The sequence below is a fragment of the Fragaria vesca genome, linkage group LG5 (genome assembly GCF_000184155.1).
Source record: "Fragaria vesca subsp. vesca linkage group LG5, FraVesHawaii_1.0, whole genome shotgun sequence".
NCBI classification, from domain to species: domain Eukaryota; kingdom Viridiplantae; phylum Streptophyta; class Magnoliopsida; order Rosales; family Rosaceae; genus Fragaria; species Fragaria vesca.
This window is the reverse complement of record NC_020495.1, coordinates 8,677,534-8,698,047: the sequence shown is the minus strand read 5'-3', so window position 1 is coordinate 8,698,047 and position 20,514 is coordinate 8,677,534. Positions and strand designations below refer to the sequence as shown.

The following is a 20,514-nucleotide window of genomic DNA, read 5'->3' as shown; positions in this document are numbered from 1 at the left end:
TTGTTGGTTATATGGAATATGGAATGTTTTGGTGTATTTTGCAGCTTGCTTGGAATGGTAATTCAGAAATTTCGGGGGTTTTTTTTTTTACTGGAATAGACTTATAGCCGACGAAAAAACCCTTAATTCGTCGGCTAAAGTTTTTTATTTTTTTTTAAAATAACTTTTAGCCGACGAAATATGCTTTAATTCGTCAGCTATATTTCGTCGGCCATAGATCTTTTTATTTTTTTATTACAAACTTTAGCCGACGAATAATTTAAAATATTCGTCGGCTAAAGTTTTGCAGATAACCGACGACAAAAAATGTTGTCGGCTAAAGTATAGACTATAGCCGACGAAATAATGTCGTCGGCTAAAGTCTGGACTATAGCCGACGAAATAATATCGTCGGCTAAAGTCTGGACTATAGCCGACGACTTATACGTGTGTCGTCGGCTAAAGTCACCACAGACGAGCTTTTCCCGACGAAATCTTAGCCGACGAATTAAGCTGACAGGCCGACGAAAAATTTTCGTCGGCTAAAGTGCTTGTCCTGGTAGTGACGGGAGAGAATGTCTCAATGTGGACTTTTATGAAATTTGCTAAAGATATAAATCATATAATCATGTTTTTTTGTTGTTTCCTTATTGCTTTTGGATTCTTTGATTCCTTCAACCAAAACAAAACGAAAAAGAAAAAAAATTGGATTCTTTCGGCATTTGTGGCTCAAATATTATATCTAGAAAACTGGAAACATAGCAAAGAGCATCAAGGAGATTACAGAAAGTAATATTACTTGAAGAAGCTATAGTTGCGGATCTATAACATCATTTTAACATTAAACTTGCTTCTATTTATTTATTTTTCTTTGTGAATTGTCCTGAAATTCTATGCTGAGATCTAATACTTATTTAACTCACCACACTTGTCATGTTCAATTGTTCATTCTGCTCCTTCGTTATATTATTTGAAGTGTAATTTTTTCAATTACCAGCTTTGCTGCCCTAATATCTATCTATCTGATTGTTGGAATCTGACTACAATCTTGTAGTCAAGTCTATAAAAGTTCAGTTTTTTTGCTTATTCTCTTTTTTACTCTTTAATAAATAAGAATACATTTCAATACAAATTTATCTATTACTAAAGCTTGGTCGATTGTTCATAAGCCTAAGCATATGAACAGTTTTTTTTTTTTTGTTTTTTTTGGTAAACAGGTAATTTAGATTTTTTTTAGATAGGCTTTCTCTCGGTAAAGATTTTTTTACCTTCCATTTTTTACTTTTCTTCTGCATCCTGAATCTTACAAATCAAAATAATTAGAGTATTTATATTTTGGGTAGAATACAAGACTAGATGTTTTGTTGTATAAAAGTTGTTTTTGTGATAGCTCTTATACATATGTGGAATATACATAATGTGGAAACTACACCGCACCAAGAATTTTCCCCTGTTATTTTTAAAAAACCACAATATTGTCATTAACCCTAGATATATAATCAGTATAATAGCTTATATAATCAGTATAATAGCTGAGTATAATTTGTATGTATAATATTCTATGAAGTACATATCAGAAACATTTCTATCAATCAATTAACCCATTGACCAGCTTCATAACGTTGTTTTTGGATAAAGTAATTTTAATGTCCATAGAAATTTTAAAATTATGAGAATTACTATTCCATGAATTTAAATCCTATTAATTAAGAATTTCATTGTTTGGATTTCATGATATAGAGTTTTAAAATGACAAGAATTTGTACTCAGACTAACCTTAGTTAAGGGAATTGATAAATGATGCTTATTTTATGAGGAATTCAAGTCGGGAATTCAAGAATTTGTATTCAGCCTATGAACAGTGTTTTTACCCTGTTCATTAACAACAGTGATTTTTTTTTTTTCTGAAACAGGTAATTTAGATTTTTCTAGATAAGATACAAGACTAGACAGGTAATTTAGATTTTTCTTCTGCCTCCTAAATCTTACAAATCAAAACAATTGGAGCATTTATATTTTGGGTAGAATACAAGACTAGATATTTTGTTATATAAAAGTTGTTTTTGTGATAGCTCTTATACATATGTGGAATATACATAATGTGGATACTACACCGTGCCAAGGGGCGGATATACTGACCATTTTGCCCCTGTTATTTTTAAGAAACCATAATATTGTCATTAACTCTAGATATATAATCAGCATAACAACTGAATATAATTTGCATGTATAACATTCTATGAAGTACATATCAGAAACATTTATATCAATCAATTAACCCATTGACTAGGTTCATAACGTTGTTTTTGGATAAAGTAATTTTAATGTCCATAGAAATTTCAAAATCATGGGAATTACAATGCCATGAATTTAAATCCTATTAATTGAGAATTTCATTGTTTGAATTTCATGATGTGTCCATAGAAATTTCAAAATCATAAGAATTACAATTCCATGAATTTAAATCCTATTAATTGAGAATTTCATTGTTTGGATTTTATGATGTAGAGTTTTAAAATGACAAGAATTTGTATTCAGACTAATCTTAGTTGAAGAAATTGACAAATGATGCTTATTTTGTGAGGAATTCAAGTCGGGAATTTAAGCTCCCAAATTTCAAGATTATTTTCCCGTGAAAATTGCTAATTCCATGGGATAAGTATCCAAACGAGAAAAACCGTCTTAAGAAATTGAGAATTCCTTATTTTTTATTAAATTCTTGGAAATCCACCCACATCCAAACACACCGTAAATGTATACACCGCGCGGGTATAATTCTAATTCACTATATATTAATTCAGAGTCAGGTGTTTCATTGTTGATACACTGTTCATAGTGACAGTTTTGCCCATCATTTAAGTGAGGTGGAAGAGACCAAGGAGGGCTATGAACGTAGACTCTATAGAGAAAAGACAACAAACGCAGACAGAGAGAGAAGAGAACTAGGGGATAACCAGTGAGGGAAGAGAAAGGAATCCAGAAGAAGAAAAATAAGGGGAGAAAGAAGAAACAGAAGAAAATTAAACAAGAAGAAGAAGAGGAAGATCGGAAGAAATTCATCACTAAGACAGCCAATCTAGTATAAACTAAATATTAGTTGTCTCTAATACCTCACACCGCCCCCAAATTTTGGGTGACTGATCATTTGTAGGACACGTTAGGATTTTTCAAGTGCACTGCCCGCCAAGTCCCTTTTATTTCTTCTTCCCACAAATAGCAGTCACATAAATTGTAGCTCACCTGAATATAATTCATGTGTGTAAGTGTGTAACTGCATATTCACTACTTTATTGCCACTCCAATATTAATCCAGAACATGCAATGTTTTGTTTTTCTTTATGAGAGCTCATATGTATGCTCCAAATAAACAAACTTAGCGTGAATTACACTGATAATGTATTCCAATGAACAAACTCTTTCATTTCAGTAGCCAATCCTCTATATGTTTTGATTGGTTTGCAAATTGACATGAAATTAACTTCAGAGAATTTGGAGATTCTCTCGAATTCGGCTGGTCACTGACTCATTATAATGATCTAGCCAACCATTGATGTATCCGTATATTAATATACTGAAAGATTTTTCCTTCCAAAAAGAATGAAATTTAAATTCTGTGATTTGGAAAACTGTAGGACATTTCACTCTGCCACATCAATGTTAGTACCAAACCCTCAATCTGCAGATGGTTTGCATCAGTTTCTTCAGAAGGGACTGCAAGCAACGCCAGAAGCTGGATGGCTGAAGCCAATGATGATGGAACCTAGGCACCTAGCATTACCAGACGACACGTATACTTCTATAACAAGTTTCAGCAAACACAGACTAAATAATCTCAGCGGTGGCAATGAACATGAGTATTCCCTTGGATGATGATTATCAATCCAACCAGGAAATGGGAGAATACAGTCCAATTATAACCTCAACAAAATCAGGGTGAAGCCACGATCAGTAGTACAGAGCAACAGAAACCTTTCAGTATTAGCAAAGAAGTTTAAATATCCCGTTAACCTTGCCCAATGCTTGCTCTAAACCAACCACTACCCCAAAGGGAGAGGACCAAAATAAGCTAACCCCAACGAAACAGAAAGGATGCCACTATCAGTAGTTCAAAAGCAATAGAAACAGACTACATGCACCACCACTACATAGAGTCTAAGACTATGGAAATCCTAGATAATACATCTATTAGGCAACAAATTATGCTACAATTACCAGGAGAAGGTCTGCGCAGAAAATTTATAATACGAGTACAAATTATAAGGAACAACAAATCACTCCCATGCATTCTGAACAGAAACAAGAGAACACTGGGAAAAAATATATTAATAATCAAGGGGGAAAACAGCTCCTAATTCTAATGCAGACAGATTTTTCATGTCTCAGTTGAAGTCCTTCAATCTTTTCTTAAGCATGTCCATTGATTTCTTACGAGCACTTTGCTTGGTATTCCTGTTAGAAAGGCTTCCAAATATCCCGTCAGCAGAATCCTTGAATTTCTCACAGATACTAGCCACCTTTTTATAATCCAAAGTATTGTAATTTTTCTCCCTTATCACAGGATTCATGAAATTCTCTGGCTGACTGCTTGACAAAAGGTTTATCAGTTGTCTTGCCTCTATCAAGAAACCTCTAAAACTTCCATCTTTGTAAATTTCGCTCAAGCCAGTACTGTGAAACCTGTCATCTGCAAAAGACTCCAATATCTTCAAGTCATTGTTGATACCCATAACTGCATTTGCATTGAACCTCTTTATGCTATCACTAAGAAAAGCTGATACTATAGAGTTGGAAATGTGATCAAGAGCTCCACTCCCAACCTTGTACAGAGCATCCAAAGGTAAGATTTGTTGGGCAGTGGACAGAAGAGTATCGAGGTATATAACAACTTCATTTATGTACTCATTTTCACCCTGTGTTGGTTCCTCTGAAGTCCAATTAATATTTTGTGTCAGTTGCATGAACTCATCCAACTTGGCATTCACCAAATTCAGCAAAGCATGATAAGCTTCATCCCTTGCAGTCTTTAGAACTACCTTAGCAGTTAAACCAGCTTGAGGCCTCTCAACTGAACGAGTTGGAATCCCACATAGTTGGGCTGCATGTCGAAGGAAAAAGTCACAAGCTCTTTCAAGTACAGATATGTTTGCAGCAATCTGCATGGCCTGAGAGACACCAATGCTGCCACCTTGAATAGTATTAAGTATCAACTCATTTAACACATCTATCAAGAATTTATCCATATATTTCTTCACAACATCGTAGACAGTACTATGTGTCCCATAACTCAAGTAATCAACAGACCCTTTGATGAATGATCTGACAATTCGGCAAGCATCAGGTACTGTGGAGGAGAATGGTGCAATGAATGGAAAAGCCGGTGTAATATCTGTTGTCTGGAGATTGAAGGACAAGACATTATTTTCATAGTCACTTTCCTTTTTCAAAACCATCTGCTCATAGGTATCATTGGCAATAACATTGGCAATTTGCTGACGACACTCTTCTGAAAGAAGCTCGTGATATTTGTCTCGGCTCTTGTTAAGTGTCTCAAGAAGTGGTCCCACTTCATACCCATATTGTCTAAGAGTACAGCCGAGCAGAGTCACATAATCCTTCACCAAGAGAAGATGGGTTGCAGAATTCATCTGGGAGAATTGAACCTCTAACAGAGATTTCAATTTTGCTACAGCTGTATCCCACATTGTTTCAACTTGTTCAGCTAATAGTAGGCCTCCAGCAGTCCTCAGGACCCGATCCTCCACTATGAAGTATCCTGCAATTTGAGCCAAGAAAGTTTGATAGGATTCAACAAAGGGCTGTGTTGAAGAGATTTGCAAGTCTGAATTAAGCTGCAACAATCGATTTCTATAGTAATACTCCCAAAACTGCTCTTGGATTCCTAGGCAACTTTGGATGTGATAAGCCCTATATAGAGGAGTTAGGTCCACCTTTAACACAGACTCTTCTTCAATCTCTTCAACATCTAAAGTATAAGCAAAGTCTCCCAACCCCGGAAGATTCTGTTCCTCTGCTTTCCTTTGCCGATCCAGCATTTCCTCATCTCTCTGGCGCGCAGAAGCAGCATGGCCTATTGCTGTTTGTCCAATATCCTTTGCGGAACTTCTTATCTGAACCAGCCATTCATTGAATTGACTAGTTACTTTTTTCTCAATGTGCAACTTAATCAATGGAATCCTCTTCTCTATGACCATTCTTAGTGTCCTGACAGGAACATTCTTTAAGTAACTTTTCTCAATCATATCTAAGGTTTTCAATGCTGGGTAAAACTGGCCTTCGGACATGTGCTTGTTAAACTTGACGCAGAGCTCCAGCACCTGTACACAATTCTTGGACATTTTGATAGCTGCGGCCAAATTCTTTTTAATTGAATAAGACTCGAGAAGCTCCTCAAGTTTAACCAACAAAGTACTCCCAACCTCTTGCAACTTGAAATTATCACTAGATAGCTCCCCTTTCAGCTCTTCAGCATCCACCAACACCCCACGGAGCTCGTCAACTGCAAGAATGAACTCCTCGTAATGAGTCTTACAGAGGTCCTCAATCTCAGCTTCCTTCTTTCTCACCACATGCTTGAGCTGCTGAAGGAGTGATTCCGGCCTCCCCATCTCAAATGCATGCCTGACAATAGGACCCAGGTCATCTCCATTCCCAATCAACGTAGCGAGAACCAAGTCCTCCCCGGCATCCCCATTTTCCACAGAAATTCTTCTCTTGGATTTCGAATCCATTTCTCTACTAAAACCCTTCAAATTCAAACCATACCAAATGAAACAGTAAATAAAAATTACAATCTGAGCAAACATCACACACGAAAAACATATATCTTACTCATTCCTAATCAAACAATGATTACAAACATGGTATTAAACAATGACATTAATCCATTCTCTTGATAGAAAGCCAGCAACTTTCACACTTAAAATGATTAAACTTTCACTAAAGGAAACAAACACATTAAACATAAAGCATATCAAAATCAAATCTTTAACAAACCCCAAACTTGAACAGTACAATCCACACAATAGAACTCCATAACGTTCCAATCTTTGCCCATTATTCCAATAATAAACAGCAACCCAACACAGAGAGAGAGAGAGAGAGAGAGAGAGAGGATCACAATTAGAAGGGCTTACCAGTTGAATTGGCTGTAGGATTTGGATGAACACAAGGGCATGAATCCACTGATGAATCAGCTGCACACACTCAAACCCCAAAAAGTTGAAATTTTTTAACCCCAATTTGGGTTTCCCACCTCTGAAAATCCCTAACTTGGGTGAATTTGGTTTATTTTGGAGCTAGGGCAGTGGCTTTGGGCGAGAGTGTGCCTTTTACAGATGCTCTCTGATGCCTCCACGTGGCGTAAAGAGATGAAAAACATTCCTATTCTTTTTCTTTTTTGAGGAAAATATCCTGGTTTATTAGGGATATTTACATTGGGTTACTCGCCCACTAGTGACTACCAAACAAGGCAAACGTTATGCACTCGTGTTGGTTTCTCAGACTGTTGTTCTCCTAGTCAAGTATTTGGCATTGATGTTTTAGATCGGAATAGTTTGAAATTCACTAGGTTTAATTAGACCGAGCTTGATTTGACCAAAATTAAAGCATTTTCCAAACATTACTATACAAGGGGAATTTGGTTTGAAACAACCAGGCATATTTGAGAAAAAGAAAATTAGAGACAAAATAAGGATTCTTCAAATTACATTCAATGTGATGACTAGACGTTTTGGAGTTAGTTTACAACAATGTTCGTCTAAGAATGTATACATAGCACCAGGTTCATACAAAGTGCCAAAAATATGCTGTTTCAATATGCATTTGCGCAGTCTGGTGCCTTGAATCCATGGCATTACCACCATAAATAGCACTCAAAGAATCGCTACACAACCATCAATGTCGAAAGTGGTGGCAGAACCAAAAGAAGTTATCGACTTGATACTGAACTTTGAACTGAGCATCCATGTATATGATGAGAATCACCCCTTTTGTTTACAAAGCATCCAACCTTCTCTGAGATCCACCCTTCTCTACACAGATCACTTCCTTTCTGGCATCCTGTCTAGCTTCAGGACGCTGAAGTCAGCTGGTGCCATCAAGTAATACTTCAGGAAGAGCCCAGATTGTTTAATACAACCAGAGTTCAGGCATGCTTTTGAACTTTCCCAGTCAGCAACCTTGCATGGAACTAGAATTTATCATGTCAATAGACATTTGGCAATGTCATCAGAGATTAGCTAGAACATGCACGGAACTTTCTCATTAGCTCTATACTCCCTGCAATAGTTGATCCTGCAGTCCCAACAAATCCAAGAGAAGCACAACTGCATACAGTTTGCTCTATGTATAGAAGCACGTCGGGTATTACTTCAGAAGGACAATCCTTCTTAATCTGATCAGTTCCATCATGAATATTTGCAGAAGACCCAAACTTCAAGCTATGGTCTGCATCAACAATTCGTTTAGCCGTTTGTATTACCACCTCATCACTTTCTTTCAGGAAAAACAGTTTAAACTGACTAGGATCTCTAGACAAATCCCCCAAGTAATTTCCAGTCCAATTAGTTTCAGGAAGATCAGTCATCACAAAGATATGAATGGGTAGAGGGCTCTGCGTCAAAGCATCTAGCTTTTGTTTTAACCCTTGAAAAGTAGTTTTCCAATGATTCTTGAACTGCCCATCTAATAATCTAAGCTGTGCGCAAAGAAAAGGAGCCTTTATGGTTTCCAAAGCAAACTTCTTTCCTGCACTCGTAATTTCAGGGGCAAAGGGAAGAAATTCAATCTTCTCCAATAGAGTACCTATCCTTTGATCTCTTGGAGATTCACGGATATCAATGAGTAACTCGGAACCTTTGTAAGGAGCAGTGAAAAGGCTTCCAAATGCCAGCACAGAAGCTGATTCAGATTCAGAACCGGGTCCAAGAGTCTTATATACATCTCGTCGTTTCCTAACATATGAAATTTTCTTTTTCTTGAGCTTTTCATCGGGTTGAAAAGAATCTAATGCCCCATCCTCATTACCATTCTGGTATGTCCAAACAGTGGTTCTGCAGTCTTCATTAACAGCATGTAAACACTTAACATTACCTTTCACCCCAGTTAGTACTGATCCACATTCCTTCAGTTTATCCAGCAAATGAGGCTGTGCATTGAACTCATTAGGGCAAGCAAAATCTAAGTTCACATCGCACCACAAGGACATAAAATCCCTGAAATCTATAACCCGAACTAATGAAGAAGAAACTAACGACGATAGATCAACAATGTCAGCCATGGATACATACCTGCAACAAGAGATGAAGAAAGTTGAAATGGACCAATCAAATAAACCTTCTAATGTCTACATATGAACATGGCAGGTATAAAGAAAACTTGCCCGAAGCTTTTGGGGGTCTCAACAATTTTACTCAACTGAGCTTGAGAACACTATTTGACCTAGCAAAGCCTCATATTTTGTACTTCAAAGACGAAAACAAAAGCACCAAACTTTGCATTCCCTAATGCTTACCCTACATTCTTACTGCTAAACGAAATCCAGAATCTGTATCATACATCTATCCACATATATCTCATTCATTCAAAGACAAAAATAAGAACGAAAAAAGCACCAAACTTTGCATTCCCTAATGTTTTAGCCAACATTCTTACTATAACGCAACGATTAAACATCAACATAGAAACTCAACCGCATCCAATTTATATCTAAATCGTAGCAAAAACTCCAATACTACTAACCAAACACTTTGTTTGATCCAAACCAAAAAATGGTAACATTGACATAAAAACCAAACCAAACCAATCAAACACACAAACCCACATTCCAAATGAACCAACACATTACCTCCCACTCCTTATGAGCTCAACCACATGCTCCCACACCTGCCCCCTGATCTCATTCGGAGCCGAAACCCGAAACTTGGGGCAACTCCCGAGAGCCACGGCGTGGTGATCCAGCACCGGCGGCACAATTAGCGTCCGGTTGAGAATGCCGGCCATGAGGATTCCGTTCTTGAGCTCCATGAGCTGGTTGCTGAACCCGCTGTGGGGGGCGTACCAGAGGAACCTGTGAGAAGGGCATTTTGGGGAATTGGAGAGGAGGAGGGAGGTGGGGTTGAGGGAGAAGAAGTAAAGGAGGAAGAGGAGGAGGGAGGAGATGAGGGTGACGTAGAGGAGTGGGGATCTTTTGGAGGAAGGGTGCTTTCTGGGGTGCTGTGATCGGAGGAAGGTGGGTTTTAGGGTTTGGAGGTTCATGGTTTTCTGGGTTTTTTGAATTGGGGGAGAAAGACTGAAGCTTTATGAATCTGTGGGGAGGAGAGACTGGATCTGGGTAACTGGGTTGAACGGGTTACGGGTTTCGGGTATGGGTCTGTCATAAAATATCCGAGAGGAAATGTGAAAAATTAGAAAAATCAAGATGCACATAGTCGAATTAACAGACAAGAAGAATGTTTATGATAAGTCGGAATGAACAATCGGTTCTCAATTTGAATGATTTAAACAGGTGGTGCATGGCTGTCGACACTGGTATATTATGTTTGTTTATGAGTGTAGTGCTTTAAAGTTATGTGTTGATACATGGCCGGATCTGAGATTTAAAGATCTAAGACGAGTTTTAAAAATGGTGCCCTTTAATGGTTATAGGAGGAAAACAATCAACGTAAACTTGTTTGATTTGCCAATCATAAGAAAACTAAACACACATATGTAAGCTTGATAATTTCAAAATTCCGTAGTTATTTTCCTGGAAATTGATAAATGCACGGTAAATAAAAATGACACTAGCTACCTCATTCAGATTGTAGGTTTGGTGTTGAGGATTAAGCGAGAGGTGGTTCTTCACTCTTGAACTAGTGATCTGTTAATTAGAGTATATAGAAGATGTCTAAAAACTAGAAATAACATTTTTATCACTCCTTACGAAAGAAAATGTTTAGAATGCAACCCTGCCTAGCATATATATTTGCATCGAGTTTAGTAGTTGTCCAAAATTGAGTGGGACTTGAGTGAGACTCACTCTAAAGTGATAGTCCAAAATAATAGTCAAGATAGTTGATATTTATGCAAAAAAAAATAATTCCCAAATTGGACTCTTCTTTGATGATGTAGATCCGTCCCTAGGTAAGAGTCTTTGTGTGAGAGCCTCATGACCGCCACAAGTACGAATCAACTTGAACCTTACCAGTTGTTGATTGAAGTTAAATCTCAATTCATTCTTAAAGAAGAAACGCTATGACATATGATCATTTGCACAAATTACTCTCTAGACTTGTTAGGTTTTTACCAAATTTTTGAGAAGACAAAAAGAGCTGGTCCTTTTATTAATTACATGAGAATGAAATTATAGATTCACCTCCTTTGCAGCCCTGGAAAAGGGCAAGCAGATTACAGAAGGTTTTTTTTTTTCTTTTTCATTTGGATGACAGGCAAAGTCTGTGATCAGTGTGATCAACTGTTGGCACCGGGTCAACCTCTTTCAAATATAGAACACCGGATTTGGCAATGCTACAGTTGAAATGGGTGCAAAGAGATTCGCGGCATTTCATTATTACTGAACTCCTATGAGGCTGTTTTATTATGAGGCACCTCCGCCCGTAGACTACAAGTCTCCACTTACCAAACCCTTGATGAACAAAAATGTCTTTCTAGAATGAAACAATATATCCGTGGATGAACGAGAAACAAAAAGACAGTAGATAATCAAACATATTCATATTACAGTTACCATTCTACAGGTGCAGAGGTGTTCCTTCCTTAATTTATATTGTCTACATGACTAACGCTAAGGGAAGAACAACCACTTGAGTTGGAGGCAACACAAAATGTCAAAAGATTTAAATAATTGGTAGTTTGATACAACCTAAATACTATAACAACTATAGATTAAAGTTTAAAACCCCCTTATTGAAGTGATCCAACAACTCACACCCAAACCATACTACACATGACTAATCTTGTATTAACAACCATAACCTGTGAAATTCCAAGCCAAGAAGGCTAATCACTAAAGCGCATGAATTGGACTACCACCTGATTTCATATTCGAACTGCCAGAACTTGGATTTGCATGGAAAGCCGATTGCCTAGAGGAACCTTCAACAAGATTTAGTGAAAGCGAGGAGGGACCGGCTTGACCTTTAGGCTCTCCTAAACTCAGATTCGACATGCCTACTAGCTCATCCACATTAATAGGGCTCTTTGAATGTACCGCTGTTGGCTTAAGTATCTCATGTGTATCCACCTTAGGTGGCTCAGTACTGTATCCAGGCCACATTGGAAAAGGAAACGGAAAAGGTGAGAAATAAGCAGGATACATCACTGGATAACATGACTGTGAGTTATCAGGCTTTGGAGGGGAAGGTTCTCCATCTGAGTTCGTAGATGCCATTGATTCGCATTCTTCATCCAAAGCTGGAGGAGCAGGCAATGGGTGGTTGTTTTCAGTTTCATCTTCTAGATGGTTTTCAGGTAATAAATCCAGTTGTTCCATTGGAGTGTCAACTGACTGCAAAAAAATATCAACAAAGCATATCATGATATTGCATCAACAAAAGTATTGACAATCTTATCAGATATTTCAAATAGGAATCATGTCGCAAAATCAGGTGTAATTAAACTACAACCCTAGTTTGAATCAGACAAATGCTGCATTCCAGATCAAGTAGGAAAGGAAGAGCTAGTTACAAAATAAAATAAAATAAAACATCAAGGGCCATGTATTTTAAATGTTGATAAATGTTAAGGACATGAGTTTTAAACCAACTAGAATAACTAGTCAAGAGAAATTGTAGCACATTATAGAGTAAATACTTCATGATGTGTGCCTATATGTGAGTACATGTGCACATAAAATATACATGACCAAAGATACTTACATCATCTGCTACGATATCAAACAGGCTAGATCGTCTTTTTCTCCTTGATACATTAGATTGCCTAATGAAATATTTCTGAGCATGGCTAGCCACTTGTGTAGGCGTTCTCGAAATAACATAATTGCGAGCGATTCCACGCCAATCGCCTTTACCAAGTTTCTGTAGTCCAAGCAAAAACATCCTATGCTCCTCCTCTGTCCATGGGGTGCCTAACAACAAGAAAAATGATACAGAAAATTATAATCTGCTGAGACAAGAGGTAAGCGCTTAGTGCATTTTCAATGTTCTCTTACAAGTACAATTCCAAAATTGCAACCTATGTTGCACGGAAACGAAAACGAGTTTTGGTTTCCGATACGATCCGATACGCGGAAATGTCAAAATCAAAATATAGTCCGATACGAAACGTGAAGGAAACGTCAAAATTAAAATAAATATAATATTTATTATAATAAATATAATTGAAAAAAAGAACATCAACAAAATAGTTTCTTAAAAAAAAAAAATATCAATCCAAATCCAAACAAGCATGTATAATCAAATCACAATACAAATAACAAAGTACTTCATCACATAATAGTCAATCTAAATCCAAACCCAAACCCAAACCCAAACAAAGGTTTGGTCAAATTTGCCCCCGCGTTTCGGAGACAATTATACAAAACGTTTCCATTAAAGGCAAAACGCATTTCGGTGACATTTCAGAATACTGCTTTTGTGGAAACGTGTTTCAGCCGCGTTTCGGAAACGAAACGCGAAATGCGAGTGAAATGGCGTTTCGGTGCAACATAGATTGCAACACACTTTATGATTAAACCAGAAACTTTTTTTAATTAGTGTCCAGAAAGGCTTATGCCTCTATTGTGGATAGTCAATATTTTTCATGCACCTTCACCTTGTAAATACTGGAACAAAATATGTGGACCTAACCAAAATCTTTTACCAACAAAAAATGGAAATGTGAAAATAAACCCACAAAAACATCTTGATCATTCTTTGGCCCTACACACTCTTTCTTTTATAAGATTCTTTTGCCTAAACTGTCAAAACCATAATGTGCTACCCTATGTGTTGATCTATGCTCACTTCCAATCAATTAATCAATCTAAACCAAACAATGTTCTTCTGACCATAACATAAAGAACAATTGGACCTCAACAAAGCATGAATCAATATGGCATACTTCAAGATTAAGACACTAAAAGTGTAACTCTATGTTATGTTAACTATCGCCTTCAAAAAAATAAAAAAGCATTTTAGAGGCAAACATATTACCAGCACCCACAGAATGAATTAAATACTAGTCCGAACCCAGATGATCCAAAATTCCTGGAACACTATAGTACCACATCTAAAATTTGACCCAGATACATTCACATTGAGATTCAAAATTCCAGTATGAGCAGTGCCAGTAGGAGTGTAGGACTAAAGAATTGAAGCAAAAAGCATATGAGTTTCACTAGTAATCGAACAATGTAACTCTAGCCTATATCTTGATAAGACAAAATCCTATTGCCTAATTATCAACTACCATAATTTTTTTATTATGCTTCATTAATGATCCATTTCTCCAGTAATTATCAACTACCATACTACCACCCAATATAGACAAACCAAACTTGAGATCACTATGCAAACACCCAAAAAGAATAATACTCATATCCACAAATTGCCAGACACCCAAATCAGGAGCCTAATAGAACAGTAAATCCAACAACTATAATCCCCACTAAACCCAGTACTGTGATCTTTATTAACCAACTAACCCAAAACAAATTCCAACATAAACTCACAAACCCAAACACCCCCAAAATCCAATCTTTAACCAAAACCAATAAAAAGCCACAAACTTTAAAGATCATCAAATCAAAAGCTCGAACCTTTTTTACGTTCCCGGCAGCTAGAAGACGATCCGGGCACGAAGTCCTCGGAAGCATAACCGTCAGCTGCAGCAGAGTGATCAGCAGCCTCGCCTGGAGAGTCCGGGTTGTTATGGAGCAGACCCGAACCCGACCCGGCATAGTGGGTCAGATTTCCCATGCTAGCACTCTTCCTGATGCCGCCGTCGGTGAGTCGCACGCCGAAGAGCTTGACGCCGCGGTTGGGGCACGTGCGGGAGTTGTGGCCATTGTGGCTGCAATGCGAGCACCGCCGCGTCATGGTGGAGTCGGATCGGATCAGGGAAGCGGGTTTGGATCGGAGGATCCGGATTACATGAACGAGTTTTGGGGGTTGTGTGGAAGTCTTGAAGAGGTTGTTGGTGGTGTTCGTAGGAGGCGTTGGGTTTGGCGGCAGAGACAGAAGACAAGGAACAAGTTGAGATGAAGAGGATTTAGGATTATGTGTAAGAAGAGAGGAGAACACTATCCATATAAATCGGGGTTGGCGTGGATAAAGAGAAAGAAAGAGAGAGAGAGACTACGATTTGGTGTTTCGCGAGCTAGTTTTGGCAAGATGAGTGCTTATCCATTTGGTCAAACACTTCACACTTGGTTTTGTGGTTTTTGGACAAAGATTAACCTATATGGATCGGTTAAGCCAAGAGGGGGGTTAATTTTTATTTTCATTTGTCTGTGATAAGAGGGTTGATGATGGAATGCATTATTGAATACTACACATTTTTGTGTATAATTCAGTATACGTGTCGCACATTTGCTCATCTGTATAAAATAGGAATGCAAGTGAACCATCAAGTGTGGTCGAGTTGGCAAACTTAGTTTTAGTCTGGACAAGTTTCTATTTTTGACAACCTCGAATCTCAAGATTGATTTTAGTTAAAAGCATATGCGGTTAGAGAAGTTCATGTCCAAAGTGGATTAATCTCCTTAATTGTTAACTTTACGGGTGCATTCTGATTCATTTTGTGTCGATACAAAGATAAATTTGTCATGAGAGCTCGTTTTCAGTAATTGTTTTGCATTCAAAGTAAATATGTCACCATGGTACAGTGAGGTAGTTAATTTTATATCTAAGTTACGTGATTTGTTAAGGCATGAGGTGGCCGCTTAACCCCTATTAAAATATATATATATGGGATTTTTCTCAGCTGCGGACGTCCGCACTAATGGTTTGGTGCGGATTTTCATTTTTTCATCACTTTTCAATCGAATTTCCTCATCTCCACCGTCTAGTATCTAGATAATATTGTATAGATCATATTTGCAAAATTTCAACCAATTTGATAATCGTTAAGGCCCTCAAACTTGAAAAACAAATGAACGGACTGAATTCTGTCCGATTCATGTTTATACTAGAAAAACACAATTTTGAGGGCCTTAACGATTACCAAATTGGCTGAAATTTTACAGAGATGATCTACACAATATTATCTAGATACTATACGGTGGGAATAAGGAAAATACGGTGGGGATAAGGAAATTTGATCGAAAAGTGGTGTAAAAATGAAAATCCGCACCAAAACCATTAGTGCGGACGTCCGCAGCTGAGACGGACTGTATATATACATACATATATATATATATATATTAACAGTGACAGATAAAATGTAATTTCTTTTCAAATGACTGTAAAAACGACTTAAACATATTTTACCGTACCTGTGGAATTTAGTGGTCGGTGCAGATTCCGGCATATGATCACTTGAGGGAATCAAATTATCTATCGTAGAAAGAGGATTAAAAAATCGTTACCCACCTTATCCAAAAGCCTCGGATAATTTATCTCTTATCCTCATGGGCCCCCACTCAGTCTAAAAACTTGACCGATCTTAGATCCATCCATCTGCCGCCATCGGCCATCCCCTTCGCGTTGCACCAAAAACGACGCCGTATCTTAACACTACTATTTCTCCATCACCCTTCCTGTGTTTGTGCCACAATGGCAGTGTTTATGTATCTAATTGCATAACAAAACGTGGGTTAGGTGACTTAGGTCTCGTTGTTTTGCTTGTTCTTCAAACAAAGCAAATGATCAGACTTGTTTTACAAGCATAACCCTTTACCAAAGTGTACTGTTTTAAGGGTGTCGAGATAAGATGGGCGATGAGAGCAAGACCAAGCTCATCAAATCAAAGGGTGTATCATTGTTCTGCTTAAAATGTTAACAAGGATGAATATCTATAAATCATTTCTCTGTCCAATCTCTCCACCTCGATCATGTTATCAGAACTACTGATGAGATATGAGAATAAGTGGATAACATCAAATGAGACATGATTTGTGAGCTTAAATTCAACAATTTTGGAAAACAAATGAGAAATGACTTCTAGATTCAATATAGGTAACAACATCACAGATGAGGACTACGTATTTGCCTACTATATAATCAAGTGACGTTGTCACTCGTGTGCAATCCAACTTTTATTTGAAATTCCGTAGAATAATAAGTAGTTTCATGAAAATACATTGCCAAAGGAATGAAAGGCACATATTAAGTAAACTAATTAACAAACATCAGTACTAACGAGGATGATAGTATTGCTGAATGGTATATGTTGTCTGAAATAGGGTGAGAACCAAAAGGATAAAGGCTGCAACCAAAGAAGTGATTTTCCATGGATTAGATAAGTGATCGCGCTTCAATCGGGCTAGCCACTTGTTCCATCTAGCCTCATAATATTTATTCACTTCAGCGCAGAGTCCGCCATAGCAAAATTCAATAATAAATGTATCAGTATGAAGCTTACTGAAGAACTAGGAACCCTCTTCAGCACTGAACCAGTTATAGAATATTTGTTTGTCACAGAGAAAAACGACATCCTTGCTGGAAGAAATAAGCTTATCCATTAAAAATGCATAAGAAGCCACTTGATGCATGCGACCATGATAGCATTGCTCGAAGGCTATGAGGTTCCTGAACAAAGGTTCAGTCATCTCTGCAATTGCAAGCTGTGGAATTGTGAGAACTCCATCTTTAAAATCAATATTCATTAACCCATCAACTGAGCTTCTTCTGAATTCAATGCCTGCCTCCAAGAGAGCAGTTGCATGGGGCATTGCATATTTGGATTCTGTTGATTCAAATTTGCGGAATGGAACAACAATAGCACTTCTTATCAGATCAAGTATGTGTAGAATTTCCTCATCATGAGTGTGATTGGTATAACCCTCGCAATAATCGGACATTGATGATAATCTGCTGAAGAAATTAAGCACAAGCGTAGTGAGGGGGACTTGATTGTTGCAGATAAGGCTATGTAGAGACTCGAGAACAAACCAAGGCAGCTGATTTTCTAGTAGCAGGAGATCATGGCAAAGATACTGGTACATGCAACTCATATTGAATAGGGGATCATCAACCGTATCTGAATCTGGGAATAGGGGATCATCAACCGTATCTGAATCTGGGTAAACATAGTAACTTCTCCAAAATAGTGCTAATAGGAAGCAGCCATCAATTATCATCATTTCTACAAATTCTTTATGGTTAAGATGATCAATTGAGTCTGCATAATAATCACGGGCGCGTTCCTCAAACCCGGTAATTTTATCAATACCTTGGATCAAAGATTTTAAACATACACACTTTCGTAAGAGTAGAGTATCTAAATACCACAGTTTCACTTTTTTCATGGGTTCAAAAAGTTCACCACTTCCGTGAAAGGGTCCGATAGAGACGATATCAGGTTGATATGCCTCTGGTTTGTGCCTCCGGAGTAACTCAGGAACTCTGAAGATGCAGCACTTAGCAGACAAGGGTGAATCGCTGCAAAGTTTTGCTTTCAGGCTCTTTTCCAATGCTTCAACATCAATATTTCTACTGCCATGATCTTCCATCTGAAAAACAATCAAGTTTAATAGGCAAGTATAGTTTTACAACTTTGAAGTAGAGCTTGAACAATTTATGACTTACTAATCCTTTTTTTAGGATCCAACTTCTGAAGTACTTGTAAAAAGCTAAGAGTAGGCAGGACTGATCTGGCTAGGATGATTGGCCAATAACCATTTGAAAGAAAAACTGGAATATGTAAAACTAACAAGGCACTTTGACAAAACATTGACGAAGACTTAAAGTCTTGAAGACATTGATCTTGATCAAATTAAACTTAATTCCTTTAGGCTATTGCTTGACCAAGGACCTTGTTCGCAACTCTTCGAAACAAGTTGCATCTTGATTGTAGCCGGAACAGTTGGCGACGAAGACTTCGCCAAGGACCAAAAACATAATCTCAGCATTGTGCTACATGCTTTATTGCTTTTGAGTATGGAAACAATAAAGCATATTCGTGGAATTTGGCTTAGCCGTGGAATCTGGACTAGTCTTATGAGCAAAAGTGGTGAGAGTTGGTGTTCGGAAGAAATCGATAACTTTCTTAGTGAAGAGGAGAAAGATAGTAATTTTGATTATATTCATTCACTTATGTGGTGTTTAGAGAAGACTAGACAGTATGCCCGCGTTTTGCTGCGGGTGCAATATCCTGTATTATTCAACTTAAAATGGACTTAAAGCCTTCAACCAATGACCATATTCATTTAGTCAATCAAACGTTTAAGTTAATCGCTGATTAACTTGATCGATATGACAGTATTTCATTTATAGCATGAAAACTTTTTTCCAACTTAAGAAATTGACATTGCATTGATTTCTAAATAGAAACCAAAGACTGTAGATATATATAAGTTTTGGTCTTGCTCATAAAATCTAGTAATCATCAAAACATGAATCTATCAAATCCAAGCCACTATTTTTCCATGGATCAGACAACTTTCATACATGCCCATATATATTATTGAACAACAGAACCTAGCTTCCACATTCATCAAACTGTCTTGAAATCCAAGAAATGACAATAACTCATAACACTTAAGCAGAAAAAATGAGTCAATGAGCAGAACAGATAAGCTGTATTGTAAAAGGATGATTACAATGATCTAGTATACATTCAAAAAGTTTATTTGCGATTTCAGCTCGAATATACAGAAGAGGTCTCATAACCTGAATACAAAGAAGCTGTATAAGAGCTCAATGTTTCGCAAATTAGCTTCTGCATGCAACGACTGCACAGATATGCAAAAAGAAAAAAAGAAAAATAGTTACATAATTCACCATAAAATACAACTATACGTACTTCCCAAATTTGCTAATTATGTTTCTGAAATGACAGTTTCATTTAATTAAAAACCAAGCATATAATTAAAGACGAATGCATACTTGTATCAAAAGGGGGAACAAAGATAATGCATAATGCTAAAATGAGGGACAACAACAGAAGATTAACACTAACAGCTTGTTGCATAAGACATGCATAAGAGAAACATGATTTAGTAAAACAAAAATATAAAGCTTGAAAAGAAAAAGAAAAAAACTGTTAAGAGTTCTCTATCATCAGCGTTGAACAAAAGAGTTTTTAAGTATCAAAAACAAAACCAATCTATTAATTCTTGAGAACTGAAGAGGACAAACTGAACAACAATTAATCACAGATGAATCACAAAACTATAGTTTTGTTACAATAATATAACCCCAAAAAAATGTAAAGACATTAGTTTTCTATCAAAATTAGGTTGACCATGTTTTAAAAGTATATACATGAAACAACCTAATTGAGCAATCAACATTACTCAAGCTAAGAAGTTCAAATTGGCCATACACATAAAAATGACAAAGGTTTCCCAGTTAGAACTGACCTGCAATTATACACAGAAAATAGTTGTTCAGTAAATAGCATGAATAAAAACTC

General features: G+C 37.2%; 4 protein-coding genes across 4 annotated transcripts; all 4 read right to left on the bottom strand.

Annotated features, from left to right (window-relative positions):
• Window positions 1–4,189: 4,189 nt before the first annotated feature.
• LOC101295418 (probable exocyst complex component 6-like) lies at window positions 4,190–7,302 on the bottom strand. Its single transcript, XM_004299363.1, has 2 exons — window positions 7,134–7,302; window positions 4,190–6,743 (listed from the first exon to the last, which is right to left on the bottom strand). The coding sequence occupies exon 2, from the start codon at window positions 6,726–6,728 to the stop codon at window positions 4,359–4,361; it is 2,370 nt and encodes a 789-aa protein (XP_004299411.1). The 5' UTR covers window positions 6,729–6,743; window positions 7,134–7,302; the 3' UTR covers window positions 4,190–4,358.
• Window positions 7,303–7,664: 362 nt separating this feature from the next.
• Window positions 7,665–10,605, bottom strand: LOC101295132. Its single transcript, XM_004299362.1, has 2 exons — window positions 9,845–10,605; window positions 7,665–9,287 (listed from the first exon to the last, which is right to left on the bottom strand). Exons 1-2 carry the CDS (start codon window positions 10,252–10,254, stop codon window positions 8,234–8,236), a joined length of 1,464 nt encoding a protein of 487 aa, XP_004299410.1. The 5' UTR covers window positions 10,255–10,605; the 3' UTR covers window positions 7,665–8,233.
• Window positions 10,606–11,692: 1,087 nt separating this feature from the next.
• LOC101294849 (transcription factor MYB1R1-like) lies at window positions 11,693–15,327 on the bottom strand. Its single transcript, XM_004299361.1, has 3 exons — window positions 14,756–15,327; window positions 12,876–13,084; window positions 11,693–12,505 (listed from the first exon to the last, which is right to left on the bottom strand). The coding sequence occupies exons 1-3, from the start codon at window positions 15,033–15,035 to the stop codon at window positions 12,005–12,007; spliced, it is 990 nt and encodes a 329-aa protein (XP_004299409.1). The 5' UTR covers window positions 15,036–15,327; the 3' UTR covers window positions 11,693–12,004.
• A 2,200-nt stretch (window positions 15,328–17,527) lies between these two features.
• LOC101292802 (UPF0481 protein At3g47200-like) lies at window positions 17,528–18,610 on the bottom strand. Its single transcript, XM_004301127.1, has one exon. It carries the CDS (start codon window positions 18,608–18,610, stop codon window positions 17,528–17,530), a length of 1,083 nt encoding a protein of 360 aa, XP_004301175.1.
• Window positions 18,611–20,514: the final 1,904 nt, after the last annotated feature.

Bases quoted from the DNA above. Each gene is read 5' to 3' on its own strand.
- LOC101292802 (XM_004301127.1), bottom strand. From the start codon at position 18,610: ATGGAAGATCATGGCAGTAGAAATATTGATGTTGAAGCATTGGAAAAG.
- LOC101294849 (XM_004299361.1), bottom strand. From the start codon at position 15,035: ATGACGCGGCGGTGCTCGCATTGCAGCCACAATGGCCACAACTCCCGC. The intron at 13,085-14,755 runs GTTCGAGCTTTT...TCTTGTTGTTAG, and splicing joins CTGCCGGGAACGTAAAAAAG to GCACCCCATGGACAGAGGAG. The intron at 12,506-12,875 runs GTAAGTATCTTT...ATTTTTTTGCAG, and splicing joins TTGATATCGTAGCAGATGAT to TCAGTTGACACTCCAATGGA.
- LOC101295132 (XM_004299362.1), bottom strand. From the start codon at position 10,254: ATGAACCTCCAAACCCTAAAACCCACCTTCCTCCGATCACAGCACCCC. The intron at 9,288-9,844 runs GTAATGTGTTGG...CTCTTGTTGCAG, and splicing joins GAGCTCATAAGGAGTGGGAG to GTATGTATCCATGGCTGACA.
- LOC101295418 (XM_004299363.1), bottom strand. From the start codon at position 6,728: ATGGATTCGAAATCCAAGAGAAGAATTTCTGTGGAAAATGGGGATGCC.